The 17,665-nt window shown below is 49.3% G+C and overlaps 3 protein-coding genes across 15 annotated transcripts, besides 1 other annotated feature; 1 reads left to right on the top strand and 2 right to left on the bottom strand.

The window, feature by feature from the left end:
• Positions 1–68: 68 nt before the first annotated feature.
• Positions 69–3,675, top strand: Cht2 (Chitinase 2). Of its 3 annotated transcripts, none has more exons than NM_001274353.1 (5): positions 69–416; positions 1,643–1,766; positions 1,838–2,002; positions 2,060–2,565; positions 2,693–3,460. In NM_001274353.1, the coding sequence occupies exons 2-5, from the start codon at positions 1,661–1,663 to the stop codon at positions 3,368–3,370; spliced, it is 1,455 nt and encodes a 484-aa protein (NP_001261282.1). In that variant the 5' UTR covers positions 69–416; positions 1,643–1,660; the 3' UTR covers positions 3,371–3,460. The 3 variants fall into 3 exon arrangements, with proteins under 3 accessions (NP_001261282.1, NP_477298.2, NP_001246550.1); NM_057950.4 differs by having other exon boundaries at positions 335–416; NM_001259621.2 differs by lacking the exon at positions 69–416 and having other exon boundaries at positions 731–1,766; positions 2,693–3,675.
• Positions 3,613–9,096, bottom strand: CG13921 (uncharacterized protein). 6 transcript variants are annotated; one of them, NM_001274352.1, is made up of 5 exons: positions 7,914–9,096; positions 6,890–7,709; positions 6,593–6,825; positions 6,349–6,532; positions 3,613–6,282 (listed from the first exon to the last, which is right to left on the bottom strand). In NM_001274352.1, the coding sequence occupies exons 2-5, from the start codon at positions 7,002–7,004 to the stop codon at positions 4,196–4,198; spliced, it is 2,619 nt and encodes an 872-aa protein (NP_001261281.1). In that variant the 5' UTR covers positions 7,005–7,709; positions 7,914–9,096; the 3' UTR covers positions 3,613–4,195. The 6 variants fall into 5 exon arrangements, with proteins under 6 accessions (NP_001261281.1, NP_995957.1, NP_001356973.1 ...); NM_001369971.1 differs by lacking the exon at positions 6,890–7,709; NM_206235.3 differs by lacking the exon at positions 6,890–7,709 and having other exon boundaries at positions 3,613–6,285.
• A 1,485-nt stretch (positions 9,097–10,581) lies between these two features.
• Gk2 (Glycerol kinase 2) lies at positions 10,582–17,596 on the bottom strand. Of its 6 annotated transcripts, none has more exons than NM_001299975.1 (3): positions 17,259–17,596; positions 12,169–12,795; positions 10,582–12,099 (listed from the first exon to the last, which is right to left on the bottom strand). In NM_001299975.1, the coding sequence occupies exons 2-3, from the start codon at positions 12,788–12,790 to the stop codon at positions 10,991–10,993; spliced, it is 1,731 nt and encodes a 576-aa protein (NP_001286904.1). In that variant the 5' UTR covers positions 12,791–12,795; positions 17,259–17,596; the 3' UTR covers positions 10,582–10,990. The 6 variants fall into 6 exon arrangements, with proteins under 6 accessions (NP_001286904.1, NP_728665.1, NP_728667.1 ...); NM_167913.3 differs by having other exon boundaries at positions 17,259–17,449; NM_167915.3 differs by having other exon boundaries at positions 12,169–12,791; positions 17,259–17,449.
• Positions 14,909–15,094: a mobile genetic element.
• Positions 17,597–17,665: the final 69 nt, after the last annotated feature.

Genomic DNA, 17,665 nt, shown 5'->3' with positions numbered 1-17,665 from the left:
ATTGCACCCCCATATTTGATTATACTATATTTAATGTATACTCTTAAATTATAGTTATAAATATATTTATTTTCAACAAGCATGGCAGGTCTCTTCAATGGTATTCACACTTAGCAAGCCATCTCTTCGAACCTTTTTAGTTCGTTGTTCTTCTCTGTTGGCTTTATGCTGAGCACGACTACTTCCCCGCTCCAACACCTTGGCATTTCGCCTCTTGGATGACTTCGCTGAGAGTGGCATGTGGTTGGGCCGGTGGATCGGGTTCGGCTTGAGTGGCTCCACAGAGCTGCGACGGAGCCGATTATATACGCATGAGACCGAAGACGGAGAGACGAGTTCAGTTATAAGCGAGCTGGCTTCGAGGGCGGTGCTAAGAGTTTCGTGGTCGCTAAAGCGGAAAAACAACTCCAGATCGGGTAATGAAATGAAACATGGTGCGGAGAGCCAGCGATATGAACTCGATACGCTGGGCACGTTGACGGTTCCACATATGTGCCCTATGTGCAGCTACTTACCAGGGAGCACAGTGAATGTACTTGTTTTTATGTCACCCGATGGTTTCTTAGCTCGTCTGTGAGTGTGCCTGTGTGCTGGTTAAGTGGCTTCCCACTTCCTCTGCTGCGCATGCGCAGCCGCCAAGTGCGAAAATGGCCAGCAATCCATCTGAGAGCCCATCTCCGCCCCAAGTGATGTTTGTTCTCGGGTTCGCGGCCTGGATTTTTTCCTCTACTTTTCGATTTCGATTTCGTACCCGCGTTTTTTCGACTCGCCTCTAATCTCGTGATGAACGGCGAATTCCGGTTTGCCAGGGGCAAGCTGAGCAGCAAAATCCAATAAAAAAAATAAATATGCATAAGTTTGGGGGAAAAAGGCGGAAAGTGAAACCGCTCTGAGCTTGGTTTTCCGCCCATTCCTCGGTGCGCACTTCCTATTTTCCAGGTCTCGCCACATTACCAAATCTTAAGTGCCTATTCATGCCGATTGTTATCAGACCCGAGATATCAAGGCTAACTTGTTTCGCCTCCGAAAAGATAATAAGTTACGCTCTGGAGCTGCGGGCAGCATGATTCACGGTTCTGGACGATGCAACAAGATTCGCTGGTCAGCTTCTTAAGGTCGCACTGGCGAAAGTTGAGAATCAGGTTGGACTACCCACTCGAATATGACTTGAACTGGAGGGAACAAAGCAGATTCTTTGATTACATTCGTCTTGATTTCGATTTCTGAAGTAAACGATCTGTGTGACTCACTATGCATAGTTCTTCCACAAATGTTGAAAAACTTTAACGTTTCGTTTAGCAAAACAAATGGTGCAGTGTAGTTTGTTTAGCCTCTAGAATACAAATCGATTATTATTATAAACCCAAACAACTAACGATTAGTTTGATGCACAAAAGGTGAACAAATACCTATAAATAATAAACTGCAGCTACCTTTTAGACCCAGACATTGACTTTGGAATGCCTGGCACTTTTCTGACTACATGGGTCGCTTCTTGTGCCTTTCACTTTTCCCGTTCAATTAAGACGCCAATTGAGCTGAATTGAAATTATAAATTGTCACAACAAAGTTGCACGCAAAGCACTTAACTCGATTCTTCATTCTCCATTCTCCATTCTCGATTCCGGTTCGTCTTCACCAGAAAACCAATCCGCAACAGATGACGCTGAGGAGCAGACTTAGTGGGGAAGCACCGCAGCTGTGGCTGCTCCTCCTCCTGGCCTCCACTGCGAGCAGCTTGTGGGCTTCGGTGGCCGCCAGGACAGGTGAGTCTTACGCTCGGCTTAACCACAAAGGGGTGGCTCACCGCTGATTGTCCTACGTTTTCTATTCGCAGGACCCCTGCACGACAAGGTGGTGGTTTGCTACGTTTCCACATGGGCTGTTTACCGGCCGGAGCAGGGTGCCTATGCCATCGAGAACTTCGACCCCAATTTGTGCACCCATGTGGTGTACGCCTTTGCCGGCCTGGACATCACCCAGGCAGCCATCAAGTCGTTGGGTGAGTTTCCGGTTCGATTTATGGCCATATGCAAATTTAAAACATTGCTGATTGCAGATCCCTGGCAGGACCTAAAGGAGGAGTACGGCAAGGGTGGCTACGAGAAAATGACGGGTCTGAAGCGCAGCCATCCGCATCTGAAGGTCAGCCTGGCCATCGGCGGCTGGAACGAGGGATCGGCCAACTACTCCACCCTGGTGGCCAACAATCTGCTGCGCGGCAGGTTCGTCAAGCAGGTGTCCAGTTTCATACGCAAGTACAACTTCGACGGGCTGGATCTCGACTGGGAGTATCCCACGCAGCGGAAGGGCAAGCCCGCGGATCGCGAGAACTTCGTTCTGCTGACCAAGGAGCTGCGCGAGGAGTTCGACGAGCACGGCCTGCTGCTGACCTCCGCCATCGGAGCCTCCAAGAAGGTGATCGACGAGGCCTATGACGTGCGGCAGATCTCGCGTTACTTGGACTACCTGCACATCATGTGCTACGACTACCACGGCAGCTGGGACCGCCGAGTTGGTTACAATGCTCCGCTCACGGCGCCCGCGGATGATCCGCTGAGTGTGGTAAGTGCACCTGGGTACCAATTCCTGGAATAAATGCCCGATACCCTATACCCTAGATTACGTAAAATTGATAATCAGGAAGCAGAGAGAGAGGAATATCATTAACTCTTTTCCTTTACTTTTACAGAAATTCTCCATTGACTACCTGCTGAAACTGGGCGCCCCGCCGGAGAAGCTGGTGATGGGCCTGCCCTTCTACGGACGCACCTTCAAGACGTTGGCCAGTGGATTCCTGAACGACGTCAGCGAAGGCGTAGGCTTCAAGGGACCCTACACGCGGGAGGACGGCTTCCTGGGCTACAACGAGATCTGCCAGACACTGAGCAACCAGACCTCCGGATGGACAAGGGAGTGGGATCCGCAAACCAGCCAGGTGCTGGCCAAGTCCGAGCGAAACGTCTTCACCCAGGAGATCAACGTGGTGACCTACGACAGCTCCCGCTCCATCGCCAACAAGGTGTTGTTCGCCATGTCCAAGCGGCTTGCGGGTGTGATGGTGTGGTCCGTGGACACGGACGACTTCCTGGGTAACTGCAAGCTGGACGAGGACACGTACGAGGACTTCCAGAAGGTGACTGCCGCGCCCAAGAGATCGAGCCAGAACTATCCCCTTCTGCGGACCATCAACGAGGCCACCATGCTGGCCGTGGACGAGCTGGCTGTGCCGGAGCCGCAGCCGGATGACTCCGAGAACGAGATTCCGCACGGCAGCATAGCGGATCGCAAGAATGCCGGCGCTTCTATGGTCAGTCTGGGCCTCGGAGTCACCGCTGTCTTCATGCTCCTGCACCGGTTGGCCCAGTGAGAAATTGAGGGAGTGCTCCGGTAGCCATAGTCTTAGAAACACATCACCTTGTTCACGTAGTCATTAAAATCCAAATTGTATTTTTAAGATAAAACCTGGTTTTCCTTCGATTCTTGGGGATCATAACGCTTTGAGTAAGAATATATCATTAAAGGTACATATATACATATGTATGTGTAGCTTCCATCCTAATTTTTAGTTACCCTTTGGTTTAGCCAAAAAGAAAGGAACCCGAAGTTTTTGTTAAAATATTTTGGTTATACTTGGTGTACTCTTTAATAAATTTAACTGGCGCTCTAACATTTAACTAACTAGTCATATATTTGTATGTGTATATGGGTGTGTGTATACGCAACTATGTAAATACGCAGGTAAATATAACATAATTTGTATATAATATCCATAGATTATCATTGCTACAAGTTGTCAACATTCAATTCAATGCTACCATATGTGATAAGTAATATATGTACTAGGTAAACTATGCAAAGGATACGCGTAAAGTAGTTAAAGCAAGGTTTGCAGCCCCGAGGACTTTCGATAGTTGGGGAGATAGGACATACATATAATAGAATAGAGTTCCGTTCTTGGATGGCAAACATTACAAGTGCGACGATTCTAAACCAAAGGTGGTTCTACAGGCAGTGATGGGAGGTGTCCAGCGCTGTCCTGGATGTACGAATGATGCTTGTTCGTATGATATAGAAGAAGTCGGATGTGGAGAGTCCCACCGCTGCTCCCCGAGCAGATCCACAGAGAATATCCTTAGAGAATACGAGGGGGGTGAAACCGCTGCTAGACGAATACCTCCTGGTCATCGGGGTCTCACAAGCGACCCCCATCCGAGGACCAGTCGGATCGCTCAGCTCCGCTGCCGTAGATGTCCAACTGCTCCCGCGACCGCGTCTTGGACTTGGCCTTGTGCTTGGCCTGCTGCGATCGCTGCAGCTGGTAGGGATTGCCCCGGTCGTTGATAACCTCGTAGTGGGAGTCGCCGCCGCCGGTCGAGGATCCCCCCACCCCGGAGATCATCAGCTCGTGGATGTTCTTTGTGGAGCGACGATGCGCCTCCAGGCACTGCGACTCCGAGGAGTAGGGGAACGAGGCCACGAAGCTGGGCGACTGTTGACCCGTCGGCGGATCACTGGCGAAATTCGCTGGCGGCGGCAACGGCAGATTGCCACCGCAGGGCGTGGAGGGCGAGAGGTCGGTGAACTCGGTCTTGGCCTCCGACTCCACGGAGCACATGCTCTGGCGGGAGATCTCCTTCTGCAGCTGTTGCGCCTGCTGCTGCTGCTCCTTCAGCGTGGGCATGTTCAGGTTGGAGCTCTCGTAGTCGTCCTCTCGCCTCGTTTGCGGAATGGGCAGACGACTCCGAACGGAGTGCTCCCTGCCGCGACCGAAGCGCTGGGCCAGGTAGTCCTCGTTGGCGTTGCTCTGCCCGCTGCTGTGGCTGCAATTACTGTGCTGATGCTGGTGATGATGGTGGTGCCCCTGGTGGCGCTGGGCGTTGTCATAGTAGCTGTCATTCTTCACAGACATGTTGCAGCAACTACTCACGTCGGCGAAGTACACCTCGGACTCGGCCGGATCCGTTCCCACCGCCTGGTCCTTGGCTATGGCTCCGTTCGAGTCCTGGTAGCCACTGTTCTCCACCCCGGCCGTCTGGGGCTGAGCCTGCTGGGGATTAGCCTGGCCGGTGGGCTGCTGTTGGTCCTGCTTGGCGAACAACTGCTGGACATTGGGTCGCTGCTGGCCAGGATTACTCTGCGGACCGATGCTCTTGGCCCCGGTGCCCGCCTCCAAGCGCTTCTTCAGCTTTCGCGTGGGCAGCGTGTTGGAGCAGCGTTCCCTCTCCCGGGGATTGCCACCATCACTGTCAGACGGCGTGTTCTCGTACTCGGCCTTTGATTTGTAGGCGGAGGAGCGAGTGGCAGCCACTAGGGTACTCACGTTACCGGCACTGCTGAGCCCATCCATCCGCTCCAAGGTGGCGGACTGGACCTGGAGCCGCTGCAGCTGCATCTGCTGCAATTGCTGCTGCTGTTGGGGATGCGTATGTTGCAGGGTCGGATGCATTTGCTCCTGGGTCAGAGTGACGGCGACAGTGCCCTGATTCCCAACCAGACACGCAGTGGGCTGCAGATACTGGTAGTAGCCACGTCTGGCCGGACTGTTGGGATCGCTGTAGGGTGGCGGCGGTCCCCAAACTCCGTAGGGCAGGGCATTTGGCGGGGGCATTCCACTGTAGGCCGCCACCACGGGTTCCTCGATCAGCATCTGGTTACCATCTCCCTGGACCGCCGTGGACGAACTAAATCCGTACTGTGAATCCGGACTGGCAGCAGCTTGGCGAAATCGACGACCGGCGTCAGGAGTGGTACGTTGCCAGGGCATCCGAGGCCAGCTCCATCCGCTGCTACTGCGTCCTGCTCCTCCTGCCCGTTCTCCACTCCTGCAAGTGCCCACCGGATCATCGCCGCCTGGATTCGGCGAGTAGAAGTTACCCGGCGGCTGGGCGGCCCAGAACCGCTGCTCTCCGCCTCCTCCTCCTGCGGCTGCTGCTGCAGCGGCCACCGTGGCCTCGTCCCACGGATAAGCGGTGGCCTGCAAAGGCAGTGTCAACTGCCTGTGGGCGTGGCACTGCTCGCAGCACCTGCAGTTTAACATCCTGCCTGGACCCAAGGCCGGAGGAGGAGCCTGGCTGGCGTACAGGGATCTGCATCGCAGCTCCAGCTGCTCCCAGTACATCTTCTTGCGTTCGTGACTGAGTAGCTGGTACACCAACATGCAGCTGAAGACGGCGATGAGCACTCCGGCCACGGACAGGCCGAAGATAGCTCTCAGGCAGGAATAGAGGGATCCATGGACAACGCCGCAGTCCGAGAGGGAGTCGAACACAAGGCGCACTCCTTCTGAAAGAGAATGACGGTTAGCGATTAGTCGTAAGGACCGAAAGGAACTGTGGGACAACTCACCCTTATCCACTCGGTCCACCTGGGATTCGATGAGGTCCGAGTAGCAGGTGCACGTGCGCGTCTTTTGAGCATACTCGCATTCCCTCAAGGCCTGCAGGCGACTCATGTGGAGCACAGTGGTGGTCACTGTGACCAGAGCACAGGTTAAGGCGGACACCAGGCCACAGGCTCCGGACAGCTTTATCTGTAGGGGATTCATAGAATTAATGAAACTTCTGACAGAGGTATGGAAATATCTCCCTACCAGGTAGCTATAGCGATTCCGACGCCTGGCCAGGCTCATGATGCAGATTCCTGTGAGGATGAGCAGGGTGGCGGGCACAAAGGTGGGCACCGTTTCGAAGTTGCCCACCGTGATGGTGTACGAATGGAGCAGGAAGTAGACGCCCAAGAAGAGCACGCCCAGCAAGCAGCTGAATCCACCGCAGATGAGGCACCAGACCACGTACTTCTTGATCCCCGCGCCATGGCGATGGGCTGCAAGTAAGGAGTAGAAAATCAATCAAATTGCAGTGGCCACAGGGGGCAGTACAATCCCAACCAGAGCCGCGATGATGGGCATCCACGTTCCCCGAGGAGGGCGGAGGACCTGGCACCCAGGAGCAGGGCGGGGGCATGCTGTACTGCACGAACTGCATCACCGGATAGCCGTGCATGGTGACTGGATATGCGGATAGTTTTGGTTCGCTCGGGCACTTGAAGGTGGCCACCAATTGGCTGAACAGCAATCTAAGAGCACATTCTGGCCAGGAGCCGCCGAATAGCTGGGAAATTCCGGAACACGTTTTCCTCGCTTTTCACTCTTTCTTCTTTTTTCTCCGCAGTGAAACAGAAAAATATCTACACAGCCGTGGAAGCTGGCTGAGATGCGACTGTGGGATGAGGTGACTCCGCAGGCAGCTGCGCGGACTTAGACGACTGGAGTGGGGCACTTGGACGTGGACGGGTGCTGGTGCTGGTGCTGGTTAGTGGATACTGGATACTGGAGAGCAGAAGCTGGGAGGTGGCGCCACAGTGTGCGTTGCAATTACAGGAACGGTGTCAACTGAAATCCTGACTGACACTAGCACAGCTCCAACCCCCCGAGCAAATATTTTGCACCAGCTCCAGCAGAACTGGAGAGCACTGAGAGCGCAGCGTCCTCCGGCGCAGGCGCAGAACTAGCGGATGAGGAAGCCGCCACCAGGCGGAAGCTGCGCTCGCAACGGGTGGCAAATCAGTGACACGAAATCTGTGACCATGCGGAAGGGTGATTCATTGCGTTGCGATGAGAAGGAAGCAAACCAACAGCACTGATGGCAAATCAGTGGAAATACCAGGAGCGAATTTGGCATACTCTTTCATATCCTTATATTCAGTTACTGCATAGTAGACATATACATGTACATATATAAAAATCTTTTGACATAAAGAATGGTGAAGAATTCTCCTGAAATAATCATCATGTCGTTGATATTTGCCAAGACTTCAGTAGAATGTAAGTGCAATTATTGTGCAAGACATTACTCTGCAAGATCTTAAAAAAAAAGAAATTGCCCCTGCGGGACCTCAATGTAATAACTCACCTATGGAGCCATTGGCATTACTCCTGGGTCTGGGCGGTGGGCGTGGCGGCAGAGGAGGGCGATGATTATCGTCCAGAATCTGTGACTTGATCCCGGAGCCAGGAGATCCAACTGTCCCAGCTCCTGCTGCTCCGTCCAGCTCCGTATCATGGTAGATGTCATTGCAGCTGTCGCTCGTGGGCTGTGTCTTCGGCGGTAGTTGTCCTGCTCCTCCGCCGGATCGGGGCTTCTTCTTTTTAATCATAGTGCTGTTGTTGTCGGACTCGCTGACCGTAATCTCGTCTGCTCCCAGCATGGCGTCCGCCAGCAGGCTCCTCTTGTGCTGGGCCAGGGAGGAGTTTCCTCCAGTGGCGGGGCAGGTGCACTCCAGATCGCAGTCGCAACTGCCGGCTCCGGCTGAGGAGTCCAGCTGGAGTTGCTCCTGCTGCTGATGCTGGTCCTCGTGCAGCGCCTGATAAGAGTGATTGAGCAGGGACTGAGCGGACTGTGCTTTGAGCGGCGAACTCCTTGCCGGCTCCTGCTGACTGGGCGTCTGTTGGTGGACCAGCACAGCCACGGCCATTGAAGCATTCTGGCCGGGATTAGTGGGCTGCATGGGCGGTGGAGGTGCACGGCCGCAGGAGCAGGGACACTGGCAGGGCAGTTGGGGCTGGGGTGGCTGCTCCTGAAGTTGTTGCGGCTGGAAATGCGCCGGATATTGGATGTAATGATAGTGATGACCCATCAGTTGGCCAGGTGGAGCAGCTGCTTGCTCCCGATCCCGCTCCCGACCAAGACTGGATTCCGAGGCGACACGTTGCAAGGATGCCGACGCATTTGTTGTTGTTGCTGCTGCTGCTGCTGGTGGCAACTCCATGTTGTCCGAAAACCGGTTTGACCCTTTAGCTTCCACTTCCAGCGATCACTTATGCTGCACACTCATTTTTCCACTGCCTTCAGCTCGCGGGTCTCACGCTTCTAAAACCGAGCTCCGATTAATTGGCCGAATTTATTGCCACTTCTGCACTATTTTGCCAGTATATACATATAAATATCGGATTAACATAAACAAGGCACCGCGGTCACACACTCCGAACACAAAGACGTCGTCGCGGAATCGAACCTGCAGCGGATTCTCGAATGGGCAGAGAGCGGAGATCACGACAAGCGACAAACCACGCTCGCAGCTCAAACGCAACTGAGAGGCGGTTCTTCGATCGCACTCACATCTTTTCGAACATTGGAGATCGAACTTACACTGGCAGAAATTTACGTAAGGGTTTGTGAGCAAAACCAAATGGGAGAAAACCCAAAACTGATCATAATATTTTTTATACCTATCAAAGGCTTCATCTACGAGTCTAATATTCAGTGCAAGCTATAATAAATGTAGTTTTCTGACGAGTGCGTACCGATTTCTTTCAGTGAACTGTTCGAAGTGGCTTGCAACCGACACCCACACATTCGAACGAACTCCAGTCCGGACTCCGGAGTTGCTACCTGTGTGTGCGTGTGTGTTGCGCGCGCTTCAACTTCAAACGGATTCCGGTTCTAGTTGTTGTCGTTGTTGTTGCTGGCTGCACTGATTCAGAAAATTCTTCACAGTCGGAACAGGGAAAATCAATTTCGTTGTTGTTGTTGCCAAAGGTGAGCGTTTGTTTTCGTTACCCTACCTTACCTTACCTTACCTTTTTCCTGCTGAGCGACTACCTGGATAGCACTACCAAAGACAATAATGATTACGACCACTTGTTGTTGTTGCTCGCAACCTGGCCAGGTGAGAATCCATTTTTATGAGTGAGTGCTTGAGTTGAGGTAATCGGTGGAGCCAATTTAAATGAGATCCCGACTAAGGGAAGTACAGTGGATACTCGCTAACCTAGCTGGGCTTCAAAGGGGGCGTGGATTATGCATATTTCAGGAACACTCGATTTTCTCGCTTTGATTTTATGGTTGCTTGACCACTCCCCTTTAACCCTTTTCGAGGTTTTCCCAGAGATTTCCCCTATTCAAATTAGTGTCGCTCAGCAGGGATCCACCACAGGCTCTTCCAAACTCCATTGATATGTTTGGTGACCCCGATATTACTAAATACACAAGAAATATAACATACATTTGAACTAAATTCATTCAGTGATTTTCAATTAAAGTTTTCAAAAGATTATTTAAAAATATAAACGATAGCTTTTATTTCAAAATCAGCAGTAAAAACGATTTAATTAGTCCATGGGTGGTTCCATCTATTTTAGTAACTTGATATCTGTTTTCTTACCGCGGACACACCCAAAAGTCTTAAGAACGTTAAACACCAATAACAAACACACCCACCAGCTATTAATCAATCGATTACCTTAGTCATATTTAACTGATACCTGACATTTCCGCTCCATGATAACGAAACTGATACTGGAACATACCCCACATAGTGTGAGATTGCACCAAGGGATACTCTAGCTAGGGGTACAAGTGCTATGATTCTTTCAAGTAATAAACTAATAACTTTTGCTTATTTTACTGCAGAATTCAATGAGTTTCTAGATAACATGCTAATGATTTACTAATGGTCCTACCTAAGCAACCAACTCTTTATTTTTCTACGCACAATTGCCCCAATAAATGACCGCTTAATCAGCGATCTCACAGATATTGCACAAAAGTTCCTGGTATTTCGCATTCAGACTCCAAGTTTCGATTCGTATTATATCTGTTTATTGTTTAAGGGGCGTAATCACTACATACATATACATACACATACGAGTACGGGACCTACTTAAATTAGAAATGTCGTTTGCACTTTGGCTATATACAATTCCGCTGATATGGGCCTGCGTGGCGCGCGGAAGTCCAGCCAACGTCAATGGAACTACGGCTAAGACGTACAGAATATGCAACGAAAACACGTTAAGATAGTCAGGATACGGGATACTTAAAGTAGTACGGAGCTTAGTCCAGCTATTTACAGGGTTTAAAGCACGTTCAACCACCCACTGTCCTTCGAGGACTATGTACAGAGTGTGTGTATAAGATCCAAACGAAATCCGGACAAATAATTATTATCACAACCTAGAATCGATCTAAGTGTCAGGCGACTGTCGTATTTACTGGCCACTCGCAGCGAGGGAATGCACCAGCATGGCGAAGCTGCTGATGAGGAAGATGCTCGCTGGCAGAGAGGACAGCATGCGGTAGTTCTCCTCCGTGTACTCACGCGTCTTCTTCTGCTTGATGACCCATCCCAAACTGCGCTCCACCGCCCGCTTCCACTTGCCGTATCGCTCCTTTCGCTCTACATCCGTGGTGGTGGCCAGGAAGGTGTCGTAGTGCACGTTCTCGTAGTATCGCTTCTCAGGCTCGAACTGGCAGAGATTGACACCATCTGCCTGGGCGGCGCACATGGCTGCCCCGAAAGCGGTGGAGTCCATTAGCTGGGAGCGGAAGACGGGCATGCCAATGGTGTCCGCCTGGAGTTGCATCAACAGGTTGTTCGTGGTGAGCTTGCCATCAGCATGAAGCTTATTGATTTCGTAACCGCACTCCTGATGCATGCACTCTAGGATGTCGCGCGTCTGGAAGCAGATGCTCTCCAGTGCAGCTCTCACTATGTGATTCTTACGGGTGAACTGCGTGAGCCCAATGATGATGCCGCGAGCATTCTGCCGCCAGTAGGGAGCATATAGTCCTGTAAAGGCGGGCACGAAGTACACATCCCCCGATGTGGGCACCATCTCCGCATATTTCTCGGCATCTCTGGAGTCCGGCAGGATACGCACCTTGTTTTGCAGCCAGGACAGCGCATGTCCGGCCACCGACACAGCTCCCTCAATTGCGTAAATCGTCGGTGCCTGGGGACCGAGTTTGTAAGCCACGGTGGTGAGCAGACCGTGCCTGGAAAAGACCGGCTTGTCCCCCGTATTGCAGAGCAGAAAACAGCCGGATCGGTAGGTGTTCTTCGTTTGACCCGGCTTCACGCACATCTGGCCCAGAAGCGAGGCCTGCTGGTTGCCCATTATTCCACTTAGGGTCATCCCACGCAGTGGACTTCGCTCCGAAGTGATCTTGCCAAATATCTCCGAACAGCTGTGGATGGTGGGCAGCATCTCCTCTCTGATACCGAACGTCTTGAGCAGAACAGGATCCCAGGCTTGCGTCTCCAGATTCATGAGCAGAGTGCGGGAGGCATTCGTTACATCCGTGATGTGGAGAGCTCCTGGAGAGAAACAAATCAATTCAGTTAAGTAATTAGACTACAAATTTTGTAATCCTAAACTTCTCATACCGTTTGTCAAGTTCCAGACGATCCAGCTGTCGACTGTGCCCGCCTTGCATCGCCTTTCCCGGATGGCCTGTCGCACCTCGGGCACATTGTCCCGCAGCCAGCGGATCTTGAGGGCCGAGAAGTACGTGGAGATGGGCAGGCCAGTGCTGCTGCGGAAGTGGTTCGGATCCTGCACCTTGGCCACGATCTGCTCCACTGTAGTGCTAGTGCGGATGTCCTTCCACAGGAGCGCATTGTACAGCGGTTTGCCGGTGACCGCATCCCAGACGATTGTCGTCTCGCGCTGGTTGGTTATGCCCACGGTGACAATGTCGCTGGCAGAGAAACCCTGTTCGGGTAGCTGCTTGATGGCCTCCTCGGCGCACTTGTTGATCGAGGCCATCATCTCCAGCGGATCCTGCTCATACCAGCCATCCTGGGGCGTGATCACGCTCAGCTCCACCCGGTGTGCGGCGATCTCCTTGAAGTCCGGCGTGGTGTAGATGGAGAAACCGATGGTCTTGGTGCCCTCATCGATGACTCCGACCAGGCCGGTGTGCTGGATGAGCGATTGCTTGCGCAGCTCCTTGCTGCGGAACGGCACATCCGCACTAGAGTGGGGTAAGTTCTTGCCCTCGGTCATGCTGCCTGCAAGATAGGACGCAGATTAGATAAGCCAGTCAGTCTTGGGTAGTAATTGCATAATAATGGGATGTACATATATGTATCAATTAAATGGGTTGGCTTCTTTATAACATACTAATGATATGATAATGATAATATGATGATCTATAGAAGCAGGCTTTACAATGTACCATAAACTCATTTTGGTAGGGACTCATTACATTATTAATTAATGTTTGAAATCAGTTCAGTTTATTTATTAGTTGTCAAAAAGCGAACGTAACACTCAAGGTATTCCAGTGGGGAGGGCCGCCAACCAATATTTCAATACAATAACCATAACCATAAAATCAATCTACGATAGCAATCTAAGATAAAGTCGAAAAACTGGGAAGAATATATTTGCCTTTCGCACTTCCATGTGGACCTGTCCAGCGATATCATCTGGAATGGACTTGTGTACATACAAGAGTACGCCCTGCTCGAGCACTTGTTTGGCCATTGTTGACTTTGTACTCGCTTGGCCCGTTGGGGGGCTTGATTCCCACTCCGAGTTGTTGGTGGTCGAGCCCTCTTCCCACTCTCATATACACAGAAACACTTGTTGCCCAGAAGCGGACTAGAATACATAAATTATGTTAAGCCACTGGTTCCAACTACCGATTGCGATCCCTGCGACAAGGTCAAGTGCTCGGAACGGAGATAAGAGCCTAATGACCGAGTGCACTGGGTGACTACATCCATTCGATTTAATTCGATTTGGCTTCATCGGCATTTACGTTCGGAAACTTTCCACAGTTTCCGCGCTTTTCGGATTCATCTGGTAATCAGTTCAAATTAGCCGGCGACCCTGTTGAAAGTCGGCATTCCGCTCATTATTTTATATGCGCCTGTTTATGGCTGAGTACCTTTGTTAGGCACTGTTCACTGATAAGGCCCCATCGATACACGGCCCATAAACTGTATGTTACCAGAAATCGCAGATAAGATATGGAAAGCACTTTGTGGGCTGATCCGACCAATATTTGCCTTCCCCCACTTGCTCGAACTCTCGAGCAAAGCCGCAAAGCGAAAGCCCTCAAAGAATTAAAGGGGATAATTTACGATGGCTTCTATTACAAGTGATATTTTGCGATAACTGCGATTACCAATAACCAACTACGATAACTGCGATGAACGATATTTGATGAGTATTTTGACATTGTACACTCGTCCCCTCACTTTTTGTATTCGATTGTTGTTTATGGCCGCTGATAACACTTGTTTAAATATTTTCAAATCCCAAAGAGGCGACAGTTCGCGACGAAAGAGAGGCAGCAAATCGATCGAATGAGCAGGACAGAGCGCGACGAGCAAAACACAACCGACCACGTCGAGCGCCAAAATGTATCTGAACGTTGAAAATCAAACGATTCGAAGGCGCGGCAGCGCAGTGAAATACCCGCACATAGAGCTTTCATAGAGCTGGTAAATGGTCGAGTTTGGTGAGTGGACGGGCATGGGACTAGGTAAATCAACCGACCAAATGGCACCGGCAGTAGCACCAATTGCCGATAGCTGATAAGACAAGCCGGCAAAGCGCTGCGATGTCTGGCTCGGCGGGTGGACTAGGGGTCCATTGGGCGGAGGTGGGCTGGAGGATTGCGCTGCCTTAGACACTTTGCGGTGCAATAAACTGCCAACTGGTTGCGACAGCCTTGGCATTTAAAAATACTCATTTGCATTCGCCCCAGACGGATATCGGTCCAGCACAGTGGGTCAATCGTATAGGAATCCTGCAATTGTAGTGTCAGAAAAGTAGTTCACTTTCAGTCACCCAAAAAGTCATATAAATCAAGAAGATTGTTGGCATAAAGAAGGTCCAACACATAAATCTGAAAATAGCGCAAAATATCTTAAAAATTTTGAGAACACGAAAATGCTTTACTCGAATTCTCACTATCAAGAGCGGAAAACTACAAATTTGTCTGGTTGTAATCTCAAGAAATTTTGAAAAAGATAGTGCTAACCTAGACGTAAAACACCTTACGGACTATCATGTGCAATGGTAATGATCATGGAAATAAAACCTCTAACCACTGTAAAAAAAAACCGAGATTCTCACGCCTCTTGTATATAAATGGGTATTATATATATACAGTATAATTCGCTTAGCTGCCTCGAGTACTTTGCACAATGCCTCGATGCAGGTAACTTAAAAATGCAGCTAACTTAATTTTTTTTTTTCTATTTTCTATTTTCTATTCACACAAAAAAATGGAAAAATAATGCAGATATCTTGCCGATGCAGCTAACTATCGATGCAGCTAAGCGAATTATACTGTATATATATCAGTTTTACTCCCATTTCCCCACAATTATGTGCACGTACGCAACAATGTCCCATTTCACGGGCGGAAATTATTCCACCAAAATTATCCCACACATAAATTCTTCAGCTTTTCAAAGACAATTCGTATACGCAATCTTCTCATGTGTGGGCGTCCATTCAGCTGATACTTATAGGCTGGTCTATTTAAAGATACAACAAATATTGAAAATATTCCATTGAGGGACAACCAAATAAACCAAACGCTGCTTCTGTGACATTTTCAAGAGCAGGCCAACAAAACGAAATAGAGCCAAATGCAAATGATGGCATTTAAATATTTGCATCCATTAAGCGAAAAGGGGGAGTGTGTTCGTTATATAAACGAAGTTAATGAAATCGTTTTGGTCAACGAAGGCGAGTTCGTTAAAGCCAAATGTCGCTGTGAAAACATATTTATATGCATGTGATGAGTGGTTGGCCCACAAATGAGAGTCATTTGGCCCGAATGATGGCCTTTAATAGGGAAATGATGCCTGGATTGGGGTATATAAGTACTAGGGACTTGTTTAAGTACCCGAAATAAAAACAATAATCAATCTATTGGGTTCGAGTAATAACAATACAAGTTGAAAACAGAGTTTTCAAACAAATTCAAACCCATGGTAGCAGGGTATTCACAATTCGACTTGATCACTGCGCAGCGTTGTATTTCCTTGATGTGCGAATTTTGTTTACGCTCATACAGCTACATACTATATGCACAATGTGGGAGTGTGTGCATTGGTAGAACCCATTAAAGTCATCGTACAAATTATCGTATTATTATTGACCTGTAATTTCAGTCACCGGTTTTGAATTGCACTTGAAGTAAATAAGTGAACGAGTGCGACATCGTCACTTTGATTTCTCTTTATGCTGCCTTGTTCTCTGTTGCTAGTGGTGTAATTCGAGTGCGGGCAGTGCGATTAATGATTACATCAGGGGTGCAAAGGTTCACTCAACTTTTGCAACTACATGCATAAATTAAATTACGCATACGACCTGTGGACTATGAATAGCTCGCTTATCACAGCGATATCGTATCGTACGACTTGATTTCCCACCCGTAGCGATTGCTAAAATATTTGCGGTCGCTGATAAAGCGTGTTTCTGTTGCGATTGCATTTAATTGCTGGGTGTGCGATGTTTTTGATAAGCCGACTGACAATTGCAGCGCAAAAGGGGGCAGATGCGGGTTATTGAACATGTAATGAATTTCGCAGTCAGGCCAGGTCAAAGGTCACTCGATTAGCAAGCTCCTCAGGCGCCGGCCGTTGTTTAATCTTCTAGTTGCATTCATTATAATGTGCAAACACTCGCGTTGTTGATAAAGGAACTTAAGAGCTTTTCAGGCGAATCAAATGCCAGCGGTACAGGAAAATGGTTCTTATACTTGACTACAGAACGGAAGCTCTAATTATTTTATAGATAAAATAATATATTTAGAAGTTTCTTTTGACTTCCAGATATATTTTAATATGCAAAATGCGAGAAGAACAGCTTAGAATGGATTGCTTTCAGTTAGATTCACCTTGCAATGAGGGATGCAAATAGTTTTCTCGGCCACACCTACTATGCAAACATGTAATATTCTTAGCACTTGCCCGCAATTAGTTACGTAAATGTGCACTGCACAGCCAGCAGCAATATTTAGAAAATAAGCTGCACTATCTGCTTCCGTATTTGCGATCTAGCTGCGACGATAGTTGGCTATTGAATGAGAATATCCATCGAACTGAAGGGCACACACGGCGTATACACATCGCTCGACGATCGGAGGGGGCGGAGAGCAAACGTGGCCAACTCACGTGGTTCGCTGCACAAGCAACGGAATCAATTTTCCGACTAGACGTCGGCTGTTGCCTACGCCTACGTCATCGGTGGACAAGCCCCTCGCAAGCTGCATTCCGATTGGTCCAACGCCCCATGACGTCACGGAGTGGAAAAGCACAACAAAGCTACGTAATCGTTGCTAAAGCGCACTAAACTAAACCACTGGACACTGTGCTTTAGGCTTTAATTAATAAAATAGCTTGTTTAGTAATTAACACTTCACTCTACAAGCATTAATTACCAACTTTATTGGGTAATAAATAGAAAATAAGTAAACACGTGCCGGCAAAGTGAAAATACTCACCCACATTAGCACTGCCCCAACTTTAGTTCCAGCTGACTTGGTCGCGAACGCTTAGACTAGGCATCCGACATTGAGTCAGAGCACTTTATTTGCTGGATAAACAACATTTTATGGACTTTTTTGCGGTTTTATCACTTTGCGACCGCAGACGAGCCTCTTTTTTGCCAATTTAACGAAGCACTAAAAAATACCAACTGCTCAGGCGATGCCAGACTGGACGATTTTGTTCGTGGTCACTTGTCCAGCTATCGAACGTCAGCAATCGATTATTGTGGCGCCTAGTTCAAACACTAATGGATCGGCTTGTAAAGTTAGATTTAAAATGAGTGTTAGTCAAGGTAAATAAGTTATAATTATGTTTGAAGTAAATGTCGTAGGTGTCAAATACTAATACAAATGCAAGTAAA

This window comes from Drosophila melanogaster, chromosome 3L (assembly GCF_000001215.4).
Source record: "Drosophila melanogaster chromosome 3L".
NCBI lineage: Eukaryota > Metazoa > Arthropoda > Insecta > Diptera > Drosophilidae > Drosophila > Drosophila melanogaster.
The sequence above is the reverse complement of the archived record's forward strand: the minus strand, read 5'-3'. Positions and strand labels throughout refer to the sequence as shown.

Excerpts from the sequence above, each read along its gene's own strand:
- CG13921 (NM_206235.3), bottom strand. The coding sequence starts at position 8,769 with ATGGAGTTGCCACCAGCAGCAGCAGCAGCAACAACAACAAATGCGTCG. Across the intron at positions 6,533-6,592 it reads GGAATCGCTATAGCTACCTG|ATAAAGCTGTCCGGAGCCTG; the intron begins GTAGGGAGATAT and ends AATCCCCTACAG. Across the intron at positions 6,286-6,348 it reads GGTGGACCGAGTGGATAAGG|AAGGAGTGCGCCTTGTGTTC; the intron begins GTGAGTTGTCCC and ends ATTCTCTTTCAG.
- Gk2 (NM_001299975.1), bottom strand. The coding sequence starts at position 12,790 with ATGACCGAGGGCAAGAACTTACCCCACTCTAGTGCGGATGTGCCGTTC. Across the intron at positions 12,100-12,168 it reads CGTCTGGAACTTGACAAACG|GAGCTCTCCACATCACGGAT; the intron begins GTATGAGAAGTT and ends GTTTCTCTCCAG.
- Cht2 (NM_001259621.2), top strand. The coding sequence starts at position 1,661 with ATGACGCTGAGGAGCAGACTTAGTGGGGAAGCACCGCAGCTGTGGCTG. Across the intron at positions 1,767-1,837 it reads TTCGGTGGCCGCCAGGACAG|GACCCCTGCACGACAAGGTG; the intron begins GTGAGTCTTACG and ends TTCTATTCGCAG. Across the intron at positions 2,566-2,692 it reads CGGATGATCCGCTGAGTGTG|AAATTCTCCATTGACTACCT; the intron begins GTAAGTGCACCT and ends TTACTTTTACAG.